Source organism: Pleurodeles waltl, chromosome 9, assembly GCF_031143425.1.
Source record: "Pleurodeles waltl isolate 20211129_DDA chromosome 9, aPleWal1.hap1.20221129, whole genome shotgun sequence".
Taxonomy (NCBI): domain Eukaryota; kingdom Metazoa; phylum Chordata; class Amphibia; order Caudata; family Salamandridae; genus Pleurodeles; species Pleurodeles waltl.
In genome coordinates, this window is record NC_090448.1 from 1172625342 (window position 1) to 1172652580 (window position 27239).

General features: G+C 45.5%; 1 protein-coding gene across 1 annotated transcript in view; it reads left to right on the forward strand.

Annotated features, from left to right (window-relative positions):
* SCFD1 (sec1 family domain containing 1) overlaps positions 1 to 27239 on the forward strand; it is a 354775-nt gene that overhangs the window by 311660 nt on the left and 15876 nt on the right. The window contains exon 23 of the mRNA XM_069209057.1: positions 3297 to 3362. Coding sequence (XP_069065158.1) covers positions 3297 to 3362 — 66 coding nt within the window. The remainder of the gene's footprint in view (positions 1 to 3296; positions 3363 to 27239) is intronic.

A 27239-nucleotide genomic window follows, 5' to 3' on the forward strand; every position in this document is an offset into this window, starting at 1 on the left:
CCTTGCCCAAATCCCGAACATTTGCTGCAGCCAGCAGAGGTTGCACCTTTTCCTACCTCACCGCCAAGAACTGGAACGACCTACCCCCCACCTGTGGACCATGCACACCTTCTTAGAATTCAGAAGAAAACTCAAAACATGGCTCTTCGAGGAATGACCTTCCACCTTGCATCCTCAAAGACCCAGCACCTGGATACCCCCTGGGGTGATAAGCCACACTTCATAAATAGGTTTGGATTTGAACTCCCTGCCTTTGGTTCAGTTCACTCCCTGCCTTTGGTTCAGTTCACTCCCTGCCTTTGGTTCAGTTCACTCACTGCCTCTGGTTCAGTTCACCCACTGCAGCTGGTTCAGTTCACCCACTGCAGCTGGTTCAGTCCACACTATGCTTCTAGTTCAGATGTCTCTAAATCCATATTGCAGTTCATGCTTCATCGCTGATGCAGGTCACACTATGCTTCGAGGTCAGTTCAAACTAGTTCAGTCTGCTCTGTGCATCTCCTTCAACCTATTCTGTGACTGGGATAAGTTAACTCTGTACCCCTGGATCAGTTAATTCTGTTATATGGTTCAGTTCACACTGCCCCCCTATTCGTTTCACTGTATACCCCACTGTTAAGTTCAGTCTAGGGCCTGGTCCAGGTCACTCAATGCCACTGGTTTGGTTCACTTTGTACCCCTAATTCCGTTTATTTTGTTTCTTTGGTTCAGTTCACTTGACTGTCAGTTCAGTTTAGTCAATGCACCTGGGTCTGTTCAGTGAGCACCCCATACTTCAGGGCACTCTAGTCTCCTGTTACGCTTTGTTTGACTCCTAGACTGAGTGATGAATTTATTGAGGTACTTCCCAGATACCAAATAAAAGCACACAAAAATATAAACATGAGCATTTAACTTGAATGCAGTAAAACATGTGTAAATGCTAAAATACTCATAGCATGTAAACAGTGACACGCATAAAAAGTGCAGTACATCAGCAATGAATATATGCAGTGAATATCACAGGAGAAACTTCCCTGATGGGATTTGATTGGGCAGTGCATCCACCCTCAAAATTAGTTCCTTCTTTCTCAGCCGACCAGGGATCCTCGGCTTAATGTTGGCAAGGAGGATGCTGGATTCAATCCCCACGGTGATGCATTTTTATTTTTAATTACCCTATGATGTTCTTGTGAATGAATGGGCATGTGGGGCATGTGAAAATTGGAGCAAATGTCTTGTTGATGCGGAACCAAAAAAAAGTATTCATTTGCTTGCAAAAAGTGCCAGTAGTGAGGGGACGTGATTTATCTATTTTAGGCAGGTGGTCCTGGATCCTGTTATGTGCTTATATAAAAATGCACAAGAAATGTGCTCAGTTAGAACAGAAAATCAGCAATTGAAGAGGCAGCTAGTTGAAGGCAAAAATAACATAATTATGCTGTCCTGTCAGAATAAGTTACTGCAAGATAAAGTTGATACTTATCATGCTATTGCAGAGAAAGCAGCCATTTGCATTGCACAATATAAATATAAGAAGCAACGTAGAAAAGTGAATAAAACCCAAGCAGGGATAGACGGGAATCCTGACACTTGGGATGCCAATATTTGGGATTCCACCGATTTTTCGGATTCCAGTGAGGAGCTTTGTAAAAATAATGTCATTCAGCGCGAGGCCAGGCGTAGGTGAAAGTTACAGCAGGTACCTTAGTTCCCTGCCGGGGGGGGCGGCTATCGATTCTTTAGAGGATTATACACAACATGAAGTCATTGACATAATAGACAGATTCAGGCAGAGATCTGGGGAAACATTGCTTACATGGATGGTGCGATTATTTGACACAGGAGCCTCTGGAGTAATGCTCGATGTAGGAGATGCTCCTAGGTTTTGCATACTTAGCACTGATCCCCACTGTACAGGAGTAGTTTAGGGGTTATCAGGGAAACCAGCAGATCACCCTACTGCAGCTAGCAGTCATGGAGTGTAACCATACGTATCCTACAGAGTCAGACTTGCCACAAAATGACAAACCTTGATATACATTAAGAGATGCAATGCAGAGAATTAGGGAGGAGGGAATGAAAAGTGCTATTTTTCTGGGTGATGCTCACCGACTGCTAGACGGACCGCTCTCTGTATCAGTGCGAAATGAAATAATTTGCTTTGCTCCTCCAGCTTACAAATGTGATAATGACCCTATTAATCAATCAGACAGGTAATCCCCTAAAGGATGTGCTGGAGGCAGTTCGTGAGTTAGGAGAGCTCGGAGTCTGGATGAAACCTGAGAGACCCTCGAGGTCTGAAGGTCGCACAGATAATAACAGAGTATCTAGGAGAGATATGTTTATGGCATTACTGAAGGGTGGTGTCAGCAAGGAACAGATTGATAGGATAGATGCCAAGAGTCTGTGGGAGATGTACTTCAAGCGACGGCTGGACATAAAAGAGGGGAGTAGAAAAGTAAATAAGCTGGAGAACATAGAGTGGATCAGGCCAAGCCACAGATGCAGAAGGAAGGAAAAGAACGAAATAAAAATGTTTCTCCAAGGGGGAAGGAGGAGGAAGATTTGAATACTGACTGGTTGACTGAGAACAACAGAGAAGGGGAGGAATCTCCTTGCAGATATGAGAGCATGTATCCAGACTTGACTTGGGCAAAAGTTGACAGCTTTAAATCAGATTAGGAAACAGGCCAGGCTCTGGTACAGGGATGGTCTCGCACAGATAACAGACCCCATGTTGATTTAGAAATTCGCTGGAAGAATAAAAACGTTCAAAACTTTGGGCCTTGGTGAACACCGGATTGGAGGCCTCTTTAATTTATGGAAATCCAAAAAAGGTTACAGGTCAGCGCTACACAAGCACAGGGTTGGGTGAAAAGCAGAACAGGTACTCACATACATCTGTGAAGATACATTGTTTCTTTCTATTTTTCGTGTATGGTTTGGCAGGCAAGATAAAAGATCCTTGTGTGGCAGCCAGTGTGGCAGAAAGAGGCAGCCAGGGCGCAAGAGTCTGGATTTCTCAGGCCTTCACAATTCTTGTATCGTTGGTACAACTAAAGCAGAGACTTGAAGCAAATGGGCGAGGGCAAAACACAAATAATAATAGCCAAGATCTTTTGCCTACCTAATGCCCACTTCTGCCATGGTGGTGCAGAAGCAATAGTTGATCCAAATTTTTGCCTTTGGGTATTCCCATGTAATGTCTTTACTTCAGCTTGAGTTGAGTGGCTTTCCAAAATTTGGTGATGGCTGCATGATTGCATGACTTGTCTACTTATTTGCTCCTGATCTGTTTCTTTCATTCCCTGCAGGCGATTGTCTTTGTTGTGGGAGGAGGAAACTACATTGAGTACCAGAATCTCCTCGACTACATCAAGGTAGGTACTCCCTGTCAGGTCTGTCTGGCTACCTTATGTTGTGTGAGCAGGGGCTTAGGGCCTGTGTGGAGTAGGAAGTGCTTTCCCAAAGGGTGTTAAGCATGTGGTACACGTCATCAAGTCTTGATCACACACTATTTGACTTCAGCACCTCCCATTTAGTGTGATGCAAATCCAATAGTACATTATTTTCTTGTACCTGTCCATCTCAGAACTGCACTCAAAACCATGTAGCTAACACCAACTGTTACCACAGATCTTGTTAAGTTTTTTTTGTACCTTTCCAAAATACTTCCCAGTTTCGGAACTCCTAGTTCTTGAAAAAGGGAATCTGGTGGGCTGTAATAAAACAAACCACCTACGCATTACATGAGGATGGTGCAATCCAGGCAGTGATCAGTCCTGTGAAAATACAGGATTATTTGTTGAATTAGTGAGTTACGAAACTTTTTTCACCATGGATGAATAAACACACAAAATTCACACAGTGCATTTTAAAGACTTTATTAAAAATAACTTAATCTAGTGTATATAATATGTATGGATGTAAATATAAAAACAAACACAATAGAGGTCATAAAAACAATTAGTAAGCAGAATATTAAAATGAATTGCAACATTGTGATGGTATTTCGGTAATGCATTGCATTATATAACCAATCTTTGTTAACCAACCCCCCCCCCCCACGTTCCCTGCTATGCTGTCTTAGCACTCAAAGTACTGGTCTGAGTTTCTTTAGGTGGCCTCTAGCCTGCTTACTTTAGCTGAACAGCAAACCTGATGTTCTGTACTCCGAGAAGGTCAATCTCTGTCTCAGTTGTGGATTCCTGAGCTGATGAGGTCATGCTGGCTCTGAGGAGCTGATGACCTTCTCTAGGGCTGTTTGCAGGTATGCTTGCATGAATTAACCTTCTGAGAAGTAACCTTAAGATTCGTATCTGCCAAATGCATGTCAATATAAGGATTAAATACACCTTTGTGATTACTTTGAAATAGGTACGACTTGCCATGAATGTCATATTCATTCTGTTGCACCTTCACTAAATTCTATAACACATTAATATTAATATATATATTTATTACCTAATGGTAGTTGCCAGTAGGTAGTTATAGTTAGGACTATGTTTCCATAGGAAACATATTTTTTGACTTGCCTATATCTATAGCATCATTTGGCAAATCTCCACAAAATTTTCCCCAAAAAGTGTGCCAGTGACTCTTGTTGCACATCTAAAGTTTTAGGGTGATCTGTCAAGTGGGCTGTGGAAACAAAGCAGGTGGGTCAAAAAAAGTGTGTTTCCTCTGTTAATTCCATAGGAGTTTTGAACATGACTATAGCCCAAACCGCTAGACTGAATTACATCAAATTTGCAAGAAAGCCGGCTTTTGTTCTGCAGATTGTGCTTTTCTTTTATTTGGTGTAAATCTGTTCAGTAGTTTAGGAGAAATGAAAGGAAATCCAAAGTTGTACATCTGGGCAGAGCCTACGCACAGACGTCAAGGTGAGATCCGATTGGCTGTCAGCACTTTAACCAGGAAGTGCTGGCAGCCATCCTGGGACAAATAAACATGTTAGCGCCCCATTGAAATGCATTGTGTTCTATGTCAGGACTGGAGGCTTTGGCTTATGTTTCTCCTTCTTTGCTGTATATTCACCTTCAAACACAGCAGCCAATAAAAACAAACCTTTCCATAAACTACATCACCCATAATTATTTATATATGACATCATAACATCACTAGTAATCACTGCACACCATACAATATGTAACCATGAGGAGCCATAAATCATCCTCTTTCTTTGCTGCTTCACAGAAGATGAGTACTTGCCTTATATTGTTTTATTCAATGTGGGATAAAATAGCGTGATTTGAATTGTGAACGATAACACGTTCAAACTGTGTCAGTGCACACGATACGCATTATGTCGATACTGCCTCCCAGAGTGATTCTAGCTGTTGGATTACACAGGCCATGTAGTCACCACAATCACTCCTACGGCGAAAGGCCACATCAACTTTGTGCACTCGGCGGGGGTGCCAGGAGGCCAGGGATGGAGCGCATTGGCAGGTTTTGAGGGTCACAAAAAGAAGACATGACACCTTTAGAACACCATTCTAACATCTGCAGTAAAATTATTCATGAGATAACTGTGCATAGCAGGTGAGCAACTTATAGTTACCTTAGGGCACGAGTTATAATTACTTGACATAACTCTAACTAGAATACCTGAATTTCTATGGTTTTGTATGTTTAAAATGTGAATCTAAGTGTTACCTCCCTGTAACCTTTGGTTTTTTTAAGTGAATATATATAGATATAATTGATGCACCATCAAACCATAACAAAACAGATGTTATATGCTGTACATGTGCAGTCAATACTACATGAAGCACATTGCTAAATTCAAAATATGCACCCAAATAGATAAATATGTGAAATGCAAAGGGAGTACATATGCAGATAACACAAAGGTCATATCAGTTTCAGTGTTTAGGCAAAGGACTACAGTGACGGGCAGCTTGTAGCTCCATCTTAACATCATGCTTTCTTTTTTCTCATTTGCCAATCTACAAGAATGCCACCCTTTTTGCGCTAACTCTCTTTCCAGTTCTGTCTTCTTAGTGTGACTGCTAATGAATTTGAAATAGGCACATGGCAAGAAATACCATTTGATCGTCCTAGTTAGAGAGTGATTGTGATTCTGAAATAGTAGGAACTGGTGAAGGCGTAGGTTGGACCCCAATGACATGCTTCATGTTTAATCTGCATAAATATGCATTTCTCACGCTTGAGCATCATCCTTTTGTGTTATTTGTTCTGTAACTTACACTGAATGCCTTTGAGTTCCTCTGTAGCAGAAGCAAAAATTAGCACGTCACCCTGGAATGTTTTTTTTCACCTTCCAAACCTTTAAACAAAACTTTTGCCACATGCTAGAAAACTGCTGCAGCTGAAATGAGCCCAAAAGACATGTAGCAGAATTGGAATGCCAACTCGGGTGTTATAAATGCAGTGAGATGTGTTGTGCCAACCCAGGGGAAGCAGTTGTGCAGTTTAAAGTTTTAAAGAACTTTGCTTTGCCACAGGTCTTGACCATCTTCTGTAGCAGGGTCAGGGCTTGCAGTCACCACTACAGTGCAAATCAAGTGGCGCAGGTCTGTAAGTCTGTACACCGTCAGATCTACTCCTTCCTTTTCCTATCTGGCAGGGACCAAGTATTGTGCTGCATTAACAGACCCACCTATGTCTGTTGCACACCAGATATCCAGCATCATCTCTGTTCTGACTCGTTGCTTCACAGGTTGGGCTCCTCTTAACCTGCTATATACTGAAAACCTTTCAACAAGTCCAGCTGGGGCATTACTACCCCTCGGAAGTTCTGAAAAACGGCAGTAAGACTTCATGTAAAGAACACATTTAATTTGTAACTTATTTTGCTGGGACCAACGAAGGATGTTGACTGCTTTGTCCATATCAGGTTCTTTTTCCACAGCCCACTTTTCTTAGAATTGCAGGTCAGTAGGAAGGCAGCCATCCAGTTTTATGTTGAAACCACCTTTTGCATGTGGGGTTATATTGCTGCTCATGTATCTTCCTCTGGTTTTCAGGATCGGATATTCCTCTCTTGAAATTATGGTAATTTTACACACTGTGTCAGCTAGGAACACAACTGGGCACTGTTAGCAGCCAGTGCAAACGTTCTTCTCTTCATTTTCCTGCAGGCTCGCCATTAGGACCAATTATTCAGTTTGCTCCTCCATGTCTTGTTTGTGATACTCATCCTCCAAGGTGTAAGCTCTCCATGTCCTGAGCTTGACACTCCCTGGTGAAGTGTTTCTTTTGCGGCATTTTCTGCACTCCCTTCCCACTGCCAGGCAGTTTTTGAGAGCCGCCACATGGCTGGTGGGTGTACAACAGTAGCACACATTTTTTAAAAACATTGTTTCTATGTTTGCTAATGTTGTTTTCTCTTGTTTTGATGCAGTCTGTATTTTTGTGTATACGGCTGTCAGTAGCATGTTGTCCTGGTTTCTTGAGTATCTTTAGTCCTTTAGCAGGTGTTCAGCACTCTTAAGTGATGACTTTGGATTTGGCCTCTATAATAGTGTCTTTTGCCTTGCACGTTTGCACATGTGGTGAGCATGGCTAGTCGATCCCTTATTATTTTATATTTACCTGTACTGGAAGTTAAATCCATTTGATCCACATCAACTAGGTTAAGTATCATCTTCCATCCACCTGGTGACGGCTTCACGTGTACAAAACAATGCATGTAACTCACCACTTCGAGCTAACTACATACGACAGTAACTATATATTTGCTTGTTGTTTGAAATGACACTGGAGTAACCCTGTAGTTTCCCCTTGCGTGTCTCCCAGCCTTCCTTCTCGAGGAGGACATAATACAATAGCCCCTTAATCCCACTCACATCTAAGGTGCCATACTAATGGCCAAAAGAGCTCTGTTTCAAGCTGCAGACCCCATCCTGTTTGAATTGTTTGCTCATTATCTACTCCTCTTCCATTTGCCTTGTACAGGAGCCACTATCCTTTGCTAAATCAGAAGTCCAAAAGGCTTTGGTCAAAGACACCAACAACATAAACTGCTTCGATCTCACTGCATGTCTCTTTGCCTTTCTCCCCTTACCAATGAAAGATCAACACGTGAATGAAGCTACAAACGTTTTCAACATCAGGTATCATGAATAATCTTTCCTCTCTTAAGGAGAAACGAATAAAGAAACAAAAGATGAGCACCCTGCTGCACGAGTGATCTTAGAGACGAAAAACAACTTCTTAGACGGACAAAACCTGCTTGGAGACAACACCCCACCAGATCTAGCGTAGAGCGCCTCCGCAGAGCAAGAAGACAGTACACAAACCACGCTTGAAGCATAATCCCATTTGTTTAATACTGACATCAACCTTGCTAAAAAGTAAACTTGGAGGCTTTGTGAGTTTGTCAGTCACCAGTAACCCTGGACCTGCTCTAAATATTTTAGACACAGAAGAAAGTGTAACGATTTTGCCAGTTTCTTCAACTCCAAGTTTAAAGGTATTCAGCTTTCTCTCCAACTCCTTCTCCAACCTAATGCTATTTTGCACACCTTAAAGAGGAAATTGCCAAACAACTGGACTGCCTCTAGCATTATTGCACAGTCTGAGCTTTGCTGTATTATCACAAAACTCAAACCACTTTGAGGAGTTTCTACATGGTAATTAGCCAAGGATGTGCGGTAAGAAATGGTTTCTTACCTGTAACTCCAGTTCTCTCGTAGGGGTATTTCCATGATAGTCATAAGCACTGAATAGTTCCGCGCGCCTGCGGGGACCCCGGAGCACTGTTGTGTAGTATATTCTTAAGTGCAATCATCAGCTCCTTGACAAAAAGGTCTGTGAAAAACACTTAAGAATAACAATGTGCAGCCTATGTGAACAGCTACACAGGCCAAATTGTTAGAAGAAAAAAACAGTTGTAGTGTAAATTTCACGTTTAAACCTCTATTTATTCTATAAATACATAAATAAATACATTCTCATATTTTATTTACACCTCTCATGAGAATAAAACAATGTAGGGCAGTGTAGCCCATAGGCTGCCATTATACAGAATGAAAATAGAGCTGTGCCTTTAAGAAAGTAAAGTCTTCCTGTTTCCCATCATGCACAGCAAAAGGCAGTTGCCTCAGTTCTTTTTTGGAGGCTATTAACCTGACATGAAGAAAAAACAAAACATTTGTTGGAGTACCAACCTCCATAATATTCATGTTCTATGTCAACTCCACCGGGGAGGAGGGAGGGTTGCTTATGACTATCATGGAAATACCCCTACGAGAGAACTGGAGTTACAGGTAAGAAACCATTTCTTCTCTCGTAGGGGATTTCCATGTATAGTCATAAGCACTGAATAGAGTAGCAAGCCCATCCCCATAACCGCGGTGGAGTAGATATAAGAATACTGAGAAAAACATGAATCATGCAAACAAATTCTTGAGCAAAGCCTGCCCAACCTGAGCATCTGCCCTAGCGTCTGTATCAAGGCAGTAATGCTTAGTAAAGGTATGGACCGACCTCCAAGTGGCAGCCTTGCATATTTCTGCCAAAGGGACATTTCTCATCAAGGCTACAGTAGCTGCTTTCCCTCTGGTAGAGTGGGCTTTTGGCCTACCACCAAGGGATTTGTTTGCTAACTGATAACATAACATTATACATGAAACAATCCACCTGGATAAAGATTGTTTAGATGTACCCAAACCTGTTCTGATTGGGCCATAGTTAATAAAAAGCTGTTGTGATTTTCGTAAGCTTTTTGTCCTGTCCAAGTAAAATTTCAATACTCTCTTTACATCCAGAGAGTGCAGAGTTCTCTCAGCAGGAGTAGCTGGATTCTGAAAGAAAGTCGGTAATGAAATTGTTTGGTTCACATGGAAGTCGGAGACTACCTTAGGTAAAAATTTTGGATGAGTTCTCATTACCACTTTTGCAGAATGAAAAACCGTGTAGGGTTCCTGAGCGCAAAGGGCCTGGATTTCGCTGACCCTACGCGCTGAAGTGATTGCCACCAGAAAAGCAGCTTTCCATGTGAGATGTTGCAGCGATGCCTTATGTATTGGCTCGAATGGCGGCAGCATCAGACGTGATAAGACAACGTTCAGTTCCCATGGAGGAGAAGGCTTTCTAATGGGGGGAAAAACCTTCTTTAAACCTTCTAGGAAATCCTTAATAATCGGAATCCGAAAAAAGGAAGTTTGTGAAGGACACTTTCTGTATGCTGTGACAGCCGCCAAGTGAACTTTTATTGACGACAGTTGTAAGCCCGATTTTGCCAAACTTAACAAGTATGGCAGGATAGATTGTTCTCCACAGGAAACCGGGTCAATGTTGTTGTGTAAACACCAAATGCAGAATCTCTTCCACTTGCTTGCATAGGCTGATCGTGTGGAAGGGCGCTTTGCTTCCTTCAGAATTTCCATACAATCCTGAGGTAGGTTCAAGTGTCCATATTGCACTAGCTCAGGAGCCATGCTGCCAAACTCAACGATGAGGGGTTGGGATGAGATATCTGCCCTCTGAACTTCGTGAGAAGGTCCGGACGATATGGTAGCCTGATGTGTGGTTTGAGTGACCGGTGAAGAAGGTCTGGGAACCACCACTGGCGTGGCCACTCCGGAGCAATTAGGATCATTTTGGTCTGAACATTGGACAGCTTCTGGAGGACCGCCGGAATCAGGGGAAGCGGTGGAAAGGCGTAAAGAAATGCTCCTGACCAGCTTATCCACAGGGCATTCCCCAGTGTCCCTGGATGGTAATATCTGGAGGCGAAGTTTTGGCATTTTTTGTTTTCTGGGGTTGCGAATAGGTCTGTAGAGGGGGTACCCCAGAGTGCGAAAATGGAATGAACGACGTCGTCGTGTAGTACCCATTCGTGGTTCTCGTCCATTACCCGACTGAGGGCATCCGCTTGAACATTCTGGATGCCGGGCAGGTGAGTTGCCACTAGTGACAGGTTCCTGGCTAGAAGCCAATGCCAGATTGTCTGAGCCTCTCTGGATAAAATTCTGGACCTGGTGCCTCCTTGTTTGTTCACGTAGTACATAGTGGCCACGTTGTCTGTCTGGAGAAGGAGAGTTTCCGTTCTCAGAGAGGGAAGGAAGGCTTTGAGCGCAAGGTGGACTGCGCGAAGTTCCAGCAGGTTGATGTGATAGAGACTCTCTCTCTGTGACCACTCGCCTTGGACTCGAAGATGTTCCATGTGCGCCCCCCATCCGATCAGTGACGCATCTGTTACGATGGTTTGAGATGGGGGCCGTTGTTGGAACGGAATCCCCACCAAGAGATTGCTGGGTAAACACCACCACTTGAGGGATTGTAGGGTGTGAGGAGAAAGAAGGACTTTGTTCTCCCAATCGTCCCTCAGTTGACACCACTGATCCTCCAGGTTTTCCTGCAATGGTCTCATATGGAGGCGAGCATTGGGAACCAGATGGATACAAGACGCCATCGAGCCCAGTAGAGAAGCTATTATTCTTGCAGTGGCTTGAGGTCTTTCCTGCAGTTGTTTGCACTTCTGGAGAATCGATAACCGTCGTTCCTCCGAAGGAAACACCTTTCCTAGCCTGGTATCTACAATGGCCCCTAAGTAATGCAACCTCTGAACAGGTGTTGCTGTAGATTTCAGGAGATTGACTTGAAGACCAAGTTTTTGCAGCAGTTGTAGAGTCCATTCGAAATGTTGCTGTGTCTCGAGACAACTGGAGGCCTTTATGAGCCAATCGCCTAGATAGGGGTAGACGAATATTCGCTGTTTCCTCAAGTGGGCGGCTACTACCGCCATGCATTTGGAAAAAGTTCTTGGCGCTGATTTTAGGCCGAAAGGTAGAACTGCAAATTGGTAATGGCGTTTTCCGACAGTGAACCTTAGGAATTTTCGATGTTTCTTGGTTACTGGGATGTGAAAGTAAGCGTCGCAAAGATCTATCGCACATAGCCAGTCGCCCTGACGTAGATGTGGATAAATTTGGTGTAAGGCTAACATCCTGAATTTTTCTTTGCGAATCCATTTGTTTGCTGTCCTCAGATCTAAGATGGGACGAAACTCTTGTTTGTCTTTTTTCGGTACAAGGAAATATCTCGAATAAATCCCCTTCCCTTGCTGGCTGATGGGAACGGGTTCTATGGCTCTTTTTTGCAATAGGATATTGACCTCTAACTGTAGAGCTTCGAGATGGCGGCTGGCTGTTTTGGGTGGAACAGATGGTGGAGGACTGGTGAATCTGAGAGCGTAACCATGTCTCACAATATTCAATACCCAGGCGTCTGTTGTGATGCGTAGCCACTCGTCCAGATGATTTGAGATACTTCCCCCTACCGGAGTGGATAACGGAGGAGGGGGAAGCAAAGATTCAGGGCTTAGACGTGGGAGCCTGTCGAGTTGCCTGAGTTTGAGGTGTTGAACGACCCCTTGTCGACCTTCGCTGAGTAGAGAAACCCCTTTGATACTGCTGTTGTTGCTGTTGCTGGGGGCGCGAAGACATCCAGTGTGGCGACTGATACCGGTGGGTGAAAAGTCGTCGTTGATATGGCCGGAAAACCTTTCTTTGTTCTTTCGGTCTTTCCATCCCTACCGCTTTCAAGGTATCTAGTTCAGCTTTCATTCTAGCCATCTCGTCATCGGCATGAGAACCGAACAAGGTGGAGCCCGAGAAAGGCAGGTTTTGTATTCTCTGCTGCGCTTCAGGTTTGAGTGATGTAAGTCTCAACCATGCATGCCTTCTGAGCGCTATCCCGTGTGCATAATTGTGTGCGGATAGCACCGAAGAGTCAGCTGCAGCACTTATAATTTGGTTAGACACCATGGATCCCTCACCCACGACCTCCAGGAAATCTTCCCTTTTATCCTTAGGAAGATGTTCCGCAAACTGTATTAAAGAGTCCCAGAGGGCACGATCGTACCGCCCTAATAACGCAGTAGCGCTGGCTGCCTTCATCGTGACGGCTGCAGTAGAGCATACTTTTCGTCCTGCAGCATCTATCTTTCTGCTCTCTTTATCTGGAGGTGAAGAAGAAGATGGTGAGGTTGAATGCAGTTTCTTTGCCGCTACTATGACCACCGAATCAGGAACTGGGTCCGACCTCAAGAATAGAGGATCTTGTTCTGGTGGACGATATTTTTTAATAAGTCTGGAAGGAGCAGACTTTGTTGCGGCCGGTGCAAGGAAAATATCCATTGCTGGTTCAAGGAGACCTGGAACCAGTGGAAGCAAAGGTCTGGAAGATGTCCTGTGATGCAAGGTCTCGAAGATCACTGACGTCGATGGGGCAGGTACCGCCAGCGGGATGTTCAGCTTGGTTGCCCCTCGTACTAAGACCTCCTGGAACGTATTCACATCATCTATGGGGGACACTCTCGGGGACGGTGAGTCCGATAGGGTTGGAGAGTAGTCCCGTGTAGACGAAGAAGAACGCCTGTGATGTGAATGCTGAGATCTCTGTGGGTCATGACGGTGTCGAGAGGAAGAAGAGCGTCTAGAGGAATGTCCCGAACGTCTTACAGACCGCGTTGGAGTCCTCAAAACAGACTCTACAGGCGGAGCCGGAAGAGGCGCCGTAGGTGTTACCGGCGTCTGTGGCAATGGTGATTGTCGAGGAGAGAGTTGTGGAGACGCTGGAAGGAGGATGATTGAAGCCGAGGATTCTGAGGTTGTATAAACCCTCCTAGGTCTTTTTGATTGTCTCGACGTCGACACACTCCTCGACGTCGAAGTACGGTGACGGCGAGTGTCCTTCGCCGTCGATTCTTCTCGCCGTTGAGAATCTCTCGACGACGACCCTCGACGTCGCCGTGATGACGGTGAACGTCTACGACGTCGAGCACCCCTCGACGTTGATCGATCTCGCCGTTTCGACGGCGAACCGGATTCAGATCTCCTCGACGTGGAACGTCCTCGCCGTGTCGACGGTGACCCAGATCTCGACGGCGAAAGTCCACGCCGTCTCGACGGCGAAATCGTCGTCGACGACGGCGAGCGATGTCTCTTTCTCGCCGGCGAACCACTCCTCGACGGCGAGCATGTTGGCGCCGTTCCTTGCCTCGACGTCGACGCCCTCGACGTCGTCGGAGACCTGTGCCGTTTTTGAGCCGGTCTGGTCGGAGTTATAGAGGAACCAGTGTGAGCCCTGGTAGAAGACTGACCTTCTCCTCGCTCTGTGGTAGAATGACCACTTTTCCTCCTGTCCTCTTTCGCCTGGAGTCGGATCTTCTCCCTGTCACGAAGGGTCCTTCTGGAGAAGGTTTTGCAGATGTCACACGACTCCGGTTTGTGGCTGGATGGAAGGCAAATTATGCAGACCCGATGTGGATCTGTTTTGGCCTTTTTTCTGCCACAAGAAGGACATTTGTCAAACAGTGAAGGCATTTCTGAAGTAGAAAAACCTCAAAATTCTGTCAGAATCTAACAGAAAAAAGCAGAAAATTATCACTCAATGTTAAAAACGTCGAGTGAAAATGAAATTCAAAAGATTTTAAATGAATTTCTGTCACAAAAGGATTTTGTGAGGTAGAGCTCAATGCTTCAGGGTCCTGTCAGAAAGGAGCCGGAAAAAAGAACTGAGGCAACTGCCTTTTGCTGTGCATGATGGGAAACAGGAAGACTTTACTTTCTTAAAGGCACAGCTCTATTTTCATTCTGTATAATGGCAGCCTATGGGCTACACTGCCCTACATTGTTTTATTCTCATGAGAGGTGTAAATAAAATATGAGAATGTATTTATTTATGTATTTATAGAATAAATAGAGGTTTAAACGTGAAATTTACACTACAACTGTTTTTTTCTTCTAACAATTTGGCCTGTGTAGCTGTTCACATAGGCTGCACATTGTTATTCTTAAGTGTTTTTCACAGACCTTTTTGTCAAGGAGCTGATGATTGCACTTAAGAATATACTACACAACAGTGCTCCGGGGTCCCCGCAGGCGCGCGGAACTATTCAGTGCTTATGACTATACATGGAAATCCCCTACGAGAGAATACCTATCCCCTGAGTGGACCGAAATCATTAACCTCTCCCTTTCTCAATGCACTCCACCACTGCTGGTGCTCTGATCCTCTTTCCTGTGGGATCCCCTAGGTCTAGAATATCTCAAGGGCATACCTGGATATCGGTAGCAACAGCACAAGCACACGTTCATGAAGCGATCAACATGCTGTATCAAGCCCTTGGTCAGTGTGTGTGATCTTGAGCTGAAAGAGTTCATGTTGGTAACACTGAGCTTCTTATGGCACGCTGGTCTTTACAGTTCAAGATACACTCTCAGTAGTTTTCTTTAAGCTGACTTGTACATAGCGGTCATCAGGCTTCCTTAAGTAGCAATCAGGGGAAGAAAAAGGGAAGTCCCTGCCTAGAAACGCCCCTATCTTCAGCAACAGAATCTGATGACCCGCCCCCTGTCCTCACCCATCCATCAGTTGGCAGTGCTCAGGACTTTCCAATCTGCAATCCCTTGCTAATAGGTCGTGATAGAATTTCTAAGTCCTGTCTCCATCCTCACTCACCCCAGTGCCTGGGCCTTCAGCTTCAGGAATGCAGTCAATACATGCCCCAGTCTGCTAAACCAGGGACCATTTGAAATGGATCCTACTGGTGCCTGTAAACATACTGACATGGCGCACAGTCTCACTGTCATATATGTGCTACACACTCGAAATGTATACACACACTTGACAGCCAGAATGTCAGAGCAGCGTCTCTGTGCTATATGAACACAGTACCTTTACATGTGTGCCACCAGTAGGTTGCACTCCATCCAAGAAAAGGTATATTCACGGCTGTTAAGCCTCAAAAAGCGGTACGCTTCCACCACTGTGTTCTGCCAAGAACCCAGGACATGGGCAGGAGTCTCATGTCACAAAAGAGGGCCCGTTGGATGTGCCCCTCCAGGTCACAGAACAGGTTCCGGATCTTGGCTTTACCATGGACAGGTCTTGGCTAGATTAACAAGCCGGGCCAGCAAAAGTCAAGTTACCAGTTTCACATGTAGTCTGTTCTCTGAGGGCAGGGGTACGCGTATGTACACTATGGAGGGGATAGCTCTGTCCCAACAACCGAGCAGACTCTAAAGCTCTCTTGCAGTGCTTGCTCATTTTAGATATGGAAGCTTCGCTGAGAAGGTCTGGAGAGGCGCGGTGTGCAGGGTTTCTAACAGTTCATATTGGAGAGCGCTCAGCATCTGCAGAAGATTCCTTTATGGCTAAGTGGCATTTTCTAAGAAGAGTTTTAAGTTTGATTCTATCCAGAACCTTGGAAATAATTGGGACTATTGAAGAGGCCAAAAGCCACAGCTGACATAATGAGATGATACAGTATAAAGATGACCAAGGATGGGTGGAATACCTTTGAATGGAACTCGAGCCCAGGACAAGCAGAGGGGCGGCTTATTCTCATGGTAGTACGTAAAGGAAGCTTTCCAATGTTATTGTAGATGTGAGATATAAGATACCAGATTGCACATGGCAGGCATGGGGATTGCTGCACAATATCAGCGGCTGCTCTAGAAAGGACAGATCGGGTTTAGGCAATGAAGATCTTGCTAAGAGCGAGAAGAGTGAATCGCTGGTCCCATGGCACCTTCTCGGCCAGGTTAGAATCACAACGATAACCAAAACGGGATCCTCCTGATTTTTTTAAATGGTTCACTGGGTGAGATGAAACTGGTGGAATGCATGAGGAAAACAGCTTGGCCGCTGCAAGGCACATTTTACGCATCAGTGTGGGAAATATGGCCAGAATTTAAGCAGGTAAAGATTTCTGTTGGCCTCAAAAAAGTATGTACGAACGAGCAGGAAGCCTTTCAGCACTGGGCGGGAGTGGCCACAGGAGGTGCTTTCACGTGGGTCTGAGGCTGCTTTTACCTCTACTGTGCCCCTAACTATAGGGCTGGGGCATCTGCAAGGCATACTCTGCACCCACCTAGAGCACCCCTAGCGGAGCCTTGGCAGACACTATCTACAAGCATGAAATGATGCCTCTATTGCCAGGCAGGAGGGTGGTAAAATATTACGTTCACTGGGTTATTAAAAATCTGTGCACCAGCAAAGCATGCCCATTGCCTCATATCACATACACACTGGCATACACGTTCATGGGCACCATCCGAGTCTCTCTCAGATGACCTTTCCTTGCAGCACACATTGTGACCAGACTGTAGCTTCCAATCAGTCTCTGCTGTTTCTCAGTGTTCCCAGGTTCTTCGTGATGCAGTTCGTACCCAGGTGGCGGCCAAGTTGTGGATTGCAGTGACTGTCCTACATCAGCCCTCGTGACCCTCCTTTCGCAGATGGCCTGTTGTGGCTCATCGGTGGCATACTATGCGTGTGCAGTCTCAGCCCTGGTCACCAGTCTCTTGATGACTTCTGGGGTGCCGTGGCTCCACCCCCGGCTCACGCTGAATGTTTTGTCAGCTTTTGTGACTCTGCTGTGGCCAGTAGTCTTGCAGTTGCCAAATAGTGGCATGAAAAGAATGTCCGGTGCCAACCCATGTCTGGTAACATATGGGTGGCAGTGTTGATTTGGCCTAGCAGTGGCTTAGGATGCATGTCTCTCGTCAGCCCAGGTGGCTGAGTGTTTACCATGTCCCCAGAGTGGCTACTCGTGGCATACTGGGACTGTCAGGTACTATCCCTGGTCCCCAGGTGTCCGGTAGCACATCGGTGGCCATGCTCCTGTTGTGCCCAAACTGTGGTTTGCGATTAATGTATGGTGTCATCCAGAGGCCTGGCGACTTGGCGCTGAATGTACCCTCACGCTGTGGAAGCAGTTTAGTGAAAACAAAAAGACCACACAAAATCACGCGTGCTGGAAATCTCATTAATGAAAGCTGGCAGCACCCTTGAGAAGGCAGCTCATAACTCTGGCGGGAGGGTTTTTTCAGCTCTTCGTTGAGGAAGTGCTTGTTGAGACTTGGTGTGAGTGATGGAAATCTGGGAGAGACTAACAAAGAACCTGTTCACTGCCCTGCAAGCTGAGACGGAAGACATTGCCTTAGTCCCATACCTGGATTAATTGAAAGGCTGGGGAAAACTGGCCTAGAGACAAAAGTTGACCTGCCACTGACCAAGGGGTGCCATCTAGCTTCATGCCGTCACAACAACTTAGATTACAGGTTTGGATTTTCATTTCCATCCTCATGAGTTCTGGGAGGTGTGGTCCTGGTCTGTTTCCATTGAACCAGTTGGCCTGACTCACCTGCTAGCAGTGATTTGTAACAGTTACACACGTGAGTTAGCTGCCCAAGATCAGCCATTCCTCAGCCCCGGTGGCTTCGAGGCACCCCTCTACCAGGACATTTCCTCATTTCATTCAAAGCGAGTGCACGCCAGTTCCAGGCTAACTGTTACAAACATTTCTATTTTTCATATTTCACTGAAAGCCATTTTATATTTGTGTAATGTGCTTTAGTGCCAGCCCAGGTTGGTGAATCCAGGAATGTTGTTGCCATATTGATACTCAATGTTTGTTGCTTTATTCATGGACCTTAAAACCACAGAGGCCACACATTCAGTTTATAAACATCCTGCCCTGGGGGTGGCAGAGGCTTTCACATTCATATCCTTAGGCTGGCTGGGCCCTGCGCCCGGTCATGAAAACCGAAGGTGCAGAGTTATTTACCTGGACTTCTGAAACTCTGACAACAGCTGCTGTTTCAGGCAGAGCCAGGCAGTGATGGGTGCTGTTTGTGTTCAGCAGCTGCAAACCAGGCACTTTGCCTCCTGCTGTTCTTGCCTCCCCTCCACTTCTGCCTCTCTCTTACCCTTCTGCCCCTGCCCCACCCCTGTGCCACCTTCTCACCCTTACCAACATTTCCTGCTCTCCTTCCATTTCACCTGTGCCTATTACCTTTTTCGAACGATCAACAATGTGACAGATCGAATGCTTGACTTATCGTCAATCTCTTGTGCAGCATTCCAGTCCATCATTTTTTACTACCTTCCAACTCTTGCCACCCTAGAGAGACACCTGCCTTAGAAAGTCAGTCTTACGCCTTCTCCAATGGAATGGTCCAGCCTGAGCTGCCAATCCAGGTCCCCTCCATACTGGAACATAAGCAACTCTAGACATGTTTTGGCCTACTTAACCCTAGTTAGTGAGGTATAGCTTGAGTCCTGTGGCACAGTGAGGATGGCATGCTCATCTGGGCCTACCCATTGCAATAACCTAGCAAAAAGGTGATGGAAAGAATGCTTGAGTTAATCTCAGCCCCTGGCACTGCTCTGTTCTGCATTGCGGTCCATGCTTTTTTTGCTGACAGTGCCACTCTGGGCAATGGCCAACCACTGCAATTTAGTCTTGGTCCTATTCCAGTAAGAACAGTTCAAGACAAATTCTCAGTCCGGTCACCTCCAGACAGAAGTACAAGGAACCTCAAACTGGTTTTGGGCCTTATCAAACTCTTGACAAGGACCTGTCATATACATCCACTCTTGGTCCTCTTCAAGTAGGAACAGACTGTCCGAAATGCCAGGCTAGGTACCCACCAGATTGGCACACAAGCAATCCCAGGCCATATTTGTCCTACTTAGGACTCGTCAGTGAGGTATAGCTTGAGGCCTGTGGCACAGTGGGCACGAGATTCATATTTGGGCATACTCGTTACACTTAGGATGTCTGAAACAAACAACAGGACAATGAAGGGCATGCTTGGAGTCTCAGCCACTGGCAATCACCCCTGCTGCTTTCACCCACTGTGCCCACCTAGGCAGAGGTCTGCCTTCTTGGCAGTTCACGTTCTCCTTCTCACACCTGCCTCTTTCTCATCTCTACTGTTACTGCTCTATCCCTTTACCATTATCGTCTTTCTCCTATCTGCAGCCCCCTTGCTCCCTTTTTAACACCCCTGTCTCTTCCCCTCCTCCTCTTTAAACTGTGGCTGCTCTCCCTTTCACATTTGCCTTCCAGTTCTGCTTCCTTTTCACATCCACCTTTTTCTCTTCCCAACAATTCCTGCCATCCCTCTTTTTATCGCCTTCTCTGTCTTACTGCTTCCAAAGTGGCTTCCTTCTTTTCCTTCTGTTGCTTCTTTCTTCACTCCTGCACTCTCTTATTCCTGTCCAGGCCCAGGATCTCACAAGCATCGCCCCAGCCTTGTTGAGTGCTGCTTTTCCTGCTGGGGGAAGGGGCGGTGTAGGCGGTGGCCCTATCAATAACTAATGTCCTTTCCATTAAAAAAAACATTTTCCTTTTCTTGGTAATTGTGTATTTGAGCTCCACTGTAGGAACCCAAAACCCTCTTGGAATTTGACTTGATTTGCTTCAAGATTGTGTTGAAGGACGTCTGGGGCAGGATGCTTATTGGAAAATCGTGCTGCATATTGGCTCTTCATCTGGAGTTTACAATCTGGCTTTCAAGGTGCCATGAATATATTTCTGATGTTGCCTCCTCCCCTTCCACCCTGCAGTGCTGCGCCAGCTGCACTTCACTCTCCGTACGTCATCTAAAGAATATGATTTCCAAAGCTCGCTGCTCGCCGAAGGGCGTCCTGGTGCGAAGATCATCTGAATCCACTATGGATTAACTAGTTTTGTAGAAAGAGCTATGTTTTGAGGGATTTCTTGAAATGAGACAAGAAAGGCAAAATCAAGGAAAACTGTTCCACCATTTGGCATCTAAGAAGCAAAAACGTGCGGCTTCCAGCCCAGCTGTGCTTATGACGTGGACTTTGAATAAGAAAATAGTTGGACGATTGAAGGGTGCACAAGGGAATGAAGTCCAGAATCTGTGCTTTAAGTAAGAGGAACCAGAATTCTCTGGGGCTCTATGTAAACTCTTACAGCTTGGCGAGGAGGAAGATTTAACATCCGGCGAGCTGCAACATTTTTCACCTTTTGAAGGTGATTAGTCAAATAATGTGGGGGGCTAGGAATAGGTAATTTCTGTAAACGAAGCGTGAACGTATGGGGGCTTCAGTAGCGATTTTGTGAGACATGGTGTGCAAATAAGGATTCATCTTTCTGAGTATGGTCCGTATTGTGAAGCAGGGGGCCTGACCCGGTTGACCTAAGATCAGAAAGAAAGACTGCAGTCGAAAAGAATGGCCGGATTTTTAGCAGAGGCCGGAGTCCCCAGGTCAGATGGCCGCCAGGAGGAAAACCAGGTGAATGACTGATTTCGGAACAGTAGTACTTCTGTTTATCACTGTTGATAAGTTTGAGACAGTTTGTGTTTATCAAGGTAGGAACAGCTGCCATACACTCGCCAAAGCTTTCTTGAGTAAATGTGACATTGTTAGAGATGGGCACCACAGTTTGAGTGCCTTCAGGATATTACGCAATTTCAAAACTGTGGGAATTGATTAAAACCGAGAGCAGAGCCATGAAGACACTAAATAGCGTAGGGCTAAGTGAAGAGCCTTTGGGTACACCACAATTTCACTGTGGCCAAAGTGGAATGGAAAGGAGAAAGGAAAACCGATTGTGGCCTGTTAGAAAGGATCTGATTCCTCAAAGGGCTTGTAGACAGATGACATTTTAGCAAGACTCTTGCTGAGAGCTGCATGAGAAATACTATCAAAGGCTGCCGTGGCGTCGAGAAAGACCAGGGCGGCAGAGCCACCTCAGTCTAACATGGTTCCGAGGTCCTCAAATATTGCCGTGAGGAGGCTGAAATCTTTATTACTTGACGTGAAGTAGGTTATGGGATTCAAGGTTTTGTTGACCTATTTTTTTAGAATCTTCAAAGGGAGCAGGAGAAGGGCGATGAGAAGGTCATTTCTAAGCAGATTAGCATTGACTGATTGAGGAATGACAGAACCAGCCTGAAGGTACCTGGGCAGCAGGTAGCAATTTATTACACAGCTCAGTGAAAACCGTGGCTAAGAGGCCATCTGCTAAAGGGTAGCTATAAGGAGGTCCAGAGAGTAGGATTTATCAAAGAAAGAACATTTAGTGGGAAAGCAGAGAGAATTCATGCAAAGAGGATCATGTATTGAAGACAGAAATAGATATCTAAAGATTCTAGGTCCGATCAATTAGCTAAACTGATGTGAATTTTCAACATGTTGTCCAAAAAGCTGCCACTTTATCTCGGGGTTCCTAGGATGCCATATTATTATTGCTTTAAACACTGGGGTTCAGAAACTTTGGTGTGAGAGGAACTTCGATCCTAGTCTTGAGCTCTGGACCGAGCTTCGTTTGCCTCTGTCCCTGTAATCTGGGCGAGCTGCATTTGGTGAAATTCTTGTGATCTGGAGTTAGATGCACTTGAGTCGTCTCTATCTTGTCATCTAGGAAGAGCTATACTTCTGGTCTTGTGGTTCTCTTGAGTAAATTAGACCTGGCACCACTCTAATATTCTAATGTGAACTGTAGTTGCCTCTATTCTTGTGATAGATGTACTAGCCTTTGCTATACTGTTGTGTTCACCGGCTCCAAATATGTTCGGTGAAACCTATAATTGCATATGAAAGGCTAAACATGCATATTTTCTATACTTTTGGGATAATACAATACATGAAAATGATATCCAGAAAATGGCTATATCCACTGATCTAATGAAACCAAAACATTCCAGTATTTTAATTTTAATTAAGTTACATCCTGAAGCCACAGAAGTTCTCAATTGGGTATAATTAATGTTACTATTTTAAAATAAGCATATGTGTGATGTCTGTCTACTCATGGTTTTGGGCCTGAGTGTGTCAATACAGAGCACTTGTGATTTTCAATGGATTTGTAAAGCTGTGTGCATGTTTGTCATTAGCATTTTAGAACTCAGATTTAATTTGTGTGAAGTAATTTAGAAAACTATGTGAACTCATTTATTAAGTTGGGTCTTCTGAGCGAAGGACGAAGGAACACCCAAACAGTAGCTCATTGGGTTGGAACAGGTATTAATAGATATTGGTTATGTGAATTCTTCATGTATGTGACTACTTTGGAAGTTCATGTTTGTATGTGCTCCTTACCTGAAATCCATGAATATATACATTGCATGATGAAACATCTGAATACTTCAATAAAGTATTGTTTTGTCCATCATGATAAATCACGAGGGGAGAGTTGGAGAGTTTTTAAACTGATTGACATAACTTAATTGATATGTACTGCGGAGGCACTCCCACAATTTCATTTTGACGTGTTGTTTAGATAGCAATATTACGACAAAGGTGGCACCAGGGATGTGAAATTCTTACATTTCAGAGCAACAATGAGGTAATGTCCAAATGCACGGTAGGGGCAGGGCCTCTCAATAATGGGATAGGCAGGTGTTAATTGAATGCTTGCAGGAAGAAGCTGTTTTTTCTGATTCCTTAAAGATAGGCGGTAGTCACTGATGTGCGGGTAAAAGGGTTTTCCTATGTTGGGGTGGGGAGCAGAGTTTGTCTAAATCATGTGTATTCTTTGACTTGCAGGTTTCTGTACAGTGGTTTGTCAGCTCCTTCCACCTCCAGGTTAGATGTGCCAAAACATGGGCTGTTAGATCTTTTGATGCAAGAGAAATTAAATCGGTACTCATTTTACATGTACACTGTTTCCTGGCATAGAACAGGGCTGGATACAGTTTCCAAAGTAGGACCTTACATACCCCTGTAGAAATCACTCTGTTTGGACAAGAGTTGTCATTTGAACCAGAGCTGCTTTGCAGACATACACTATTGCATGATTTTAAGGCACCTTGGAAATCATTGTTCTCCCGTATCACACTGGGATCTTCTGTGCAGCCACTGGACATCAAGCTACCTTCGGTGGCAGTCAGGACTAACCTCCTGATAGAGGTGCTCCAGCCTGAACCTCTTTTGCCCTTTAATGAAGCCCTTACAGATGTCCTGCTGGCTTCCTGGTCCACACCCAGCACAGGGGCTTCTGTGAACAGGACAATCGCCTGCCTCCATAGACCTGCTCCAAATGACCCAGCGTTCCTGACGCAGCATCCCACCACTGCCTCCTTGGTTATCCAAGCCTCTACATCCCATGGCACATTCCCTTCTGCACCCCCGGATAGGGAATCCAAGAGGCTGGACCAACCGGGAAGATTATGTTTTCTTCCTCCAGCCTTGCTTTGTGGTCTGTAAACACAGAATGTCTTCTGGTACCCAAAAAGGACAACAGCCTCCACCCTTTCCTAGGCCTTTGGTGCCTCAATCTCTTCCTCAAGAAGGAGAAGTTCAAAGTGCTCACTCTGGCTCAGGTTCTATCTGCCCTGGACCCAGGCTACTGGATGGTAGTGTTGGATTTGCAGGATGCTTACTTCCACATTCCCGTTACTTGCGGTTCACGGTAGGCCACAAGCACTTTCAGTCTTTCCCTACCTCGACAACTGGCTGTTGAAAACGTGCTCGCCCAAAGTTGTCATCTCCCACCTTCAGACTACGGCGAACCTCCTGCATTTACTGGGGTTCACTATAAATGTGCTGTAGTCACGCCTTACTCCTTCTCAGATGCTGCCTTTCATCAGAGCTGTTCTGGGCACAGTGCAGTTTCATGATTATCCTCCAAGGTTGTGAGTCCAAGATATTGAGGCTCTCTCCTAGATTTCATTGACACTGACTCTGAGGCTGCTGGGCCTCATGGCCTTCTGCATCCTGCTGGTAACACATGCCAGATGGCATATCAAGGCTCCACAGTGGGACCTGAAGTTCCAGTGGGCACTGCATCAGGGGAATCTTTCCGGCATGGTCCAGATCTCAGAGGAGGGAACTGTGTGAGATCTGCAGTGGTGGCTAACAAACCACGATTGAGTCAGAGGCAGGTCCCCCCTCCCTTCCCCAACCAGATCTGACAGTAGTGACAGATGTGTCACTCCTGGGATGGGACGGCCACCTGGGAGAGACAGAGATCAGAGGCGTCTGGTCACTGGCAGAGTCCAGACTCCACGTCAACATATTGGAGCTCTGTGCAATCAGACTGACATTGAAAACTTTTCTTCCCTCAAAGAGAAAGTGGTGCAGGTGTTCACGGACAACACTACCACCATGTGGTACCGCAGCAAGCAGGGCGGAGTGGGGACGTGGACCCTTTGTCAGGAGGCTTTGTGCCTCAGGACATATCTGGAACATCAGGGCATTTCCCTGGTGGTTCAAGACCTGGCGGTCTCTCTGAACACCAGAGCAGACAAACTCAGCTGACAATGCCTGGTCGATCACAAATGACGTCTCCATCCATAGGTGGTGCAAGGTCTCTTTCAGCAGTGTGGAGTGCCTTGGTTAGATCTGTTCACCTCCGCAGAGAACATGCTATGTCAGCAGTTTTGTTCGTTGGAGTTTCCAAGGCAGCACTCGCTTGCCAACGCTTTTCGTCTCAAGTGGAAGGTGGGCCTCCTGTATCCTTTACGGCCATATCACTTCTGCCCAGAAATCTTAAGAAGATTAAGAACATCCAGACCCAAATAATCCTTGTGACTCCAGAATGGGCACAAACAGTTTGGTATCCTGAGCTACTGAGCATGACCATCGATACTCCGATCAGACCGCCCCTCCAGGAGGATCTTCCGTTGCAGCAGCAGGGGAGGGTTCTCCACCTGAACCTGTCCAGTCTCCGCTGCCGTTGACAGCTTTTAACCTCCTGCCCAGAGTATGTGATTTTATCTTGGGAGCCAGGTGTCCCTCCACCAAAACAGTATACCCCTGTTGTTGGCGTAAATCTGTGGCATGGTGTTGACCCCCTCCTTCCAAGGTCCTCTTGTTCATACTTTCTTTGGCCCAGCAGGGCTCTGCTTAGGGCACCCTCAAAGGGTATTTGTCTGCTATCTCTGAGATTACCTGAACATCCCTCTTTGTTTAAGTCTCCTGTTGTTAGTAGGTTCCTTAAGGGTCTTAGCCACATGTTTCCTCCATCTCCATTAATCATGCCCCAATAGGATTTGAGTTTGGTTCTGACATTCCTCATGTGCGCTGTCTTTCAGCCTCTTCACAATTGTCCTCTCAGGCTTCTAACACTGAAAACAGCCTTCCTTGTGGCCATAACAACAGCATGCAGTGATGGTTACTTTTTATGGCAATGGTGCATGGTTTCTCTGGGTAGAAAGCACAATTCAAGCTCAAGTTCCAGGGAGGTATTGTTTTGGAACTTGTTCATAAGATGAGGAACTGTTGCATAGGTTCTCATTAGGGTAATTAGGCTACTGGATTTGGGCGGTAGGATTGCCACACCTAATGACACCTGTCTGCCTAATCCGGGGTTTCCAGCTAACTAGCAGCGCCCCATCTCTGTCCGAGATGAATGTGGCAACTGAGCTCATGGTAAGATAGACTCCCCACGGAATCGTGGTACATCAGCTCGCATCCCGTTGTTTCAGTCACCAAAATCTCACTCGGGCAAAGACAACAGAGGAAGAATATATTTCAATAAGCATTTATTAAAATATCTGCATCTTGGATAAATGCAGGTGCATAGCAATAACAAGGATAATGAAAGGCAATAGGAGCAGGCATGTGACTAAAGTGTAAAACACAAAAACAGTCCTACCATGCTGTCTAAACAGGGGAGTGGATCTATAGCCCCTCACCTATGCTAAGTATGAGCACAGCATTCTAAGGCTAATCTGCCCTTTGGGTTTCCTCCTGGGAGAAGATCATCCCTCATACAAGATGAAGAGGCCTGAGGTCTAAAAAGACACCGTCCCCATCCGGTTCAGGGCTCAGCCGTCTAAGCAAGTAGCTGAACTGAACCTTGCGGCAATTAGTATACAGTCGTGGTCATCTGGCTGGAATCTTCCTCTAACATGTCTGGTACTAAGGGGTGTTTTATAATAAAACAGCTGGCATTCATAGAAATGGTCCCCACGTACGTGTACATGTTTCTGTGAATGCAGGAGACACAGCGTACCACGTTTGTCGGCAACCCTATCTAACTGTAGCCTTGGAGAAGCACAAAGTGCCTGCTAAGAGCGGGACGCTTTCCTAGGCGAAAGAACAACAAGATAGAGAGAAATAAAACAGCACTGCAAATTAAGCTACTGCTAAAAAAACAAAGCAATGCCGTGTAAAATATAATAGGGTGAAAGTGCACAGTGGCAGGCCTTGTTCACTAACACAATGTGTCTAAAACCTAACTAAAAGAGGCACATAACAGAACCACCGGGAAGATGTATGCATTAGAAGCAAAATGTTAGTTTCTGTTGGTAACAATATTTTTGGCCAATATAAAATCTTGCTGCTGATTCCTCACTTTGCTCTCTCCTCCCTTATCAGGATGCAGTGACAGCCGTCCCCCATAGACTCAACAGTGCTGTCTGCAGTGTCATGGCCACACTTCAGGACCTGGTTTGATGCATCTAAATCAGACTGTGTCTTTGTATGAGATGGCAGGCTATCAGTCAAAGGCTTTGACAGGTCCCAAAAGGCAGTAATGTGACAGTGGGGAGTCCATGGATTCCAATAAT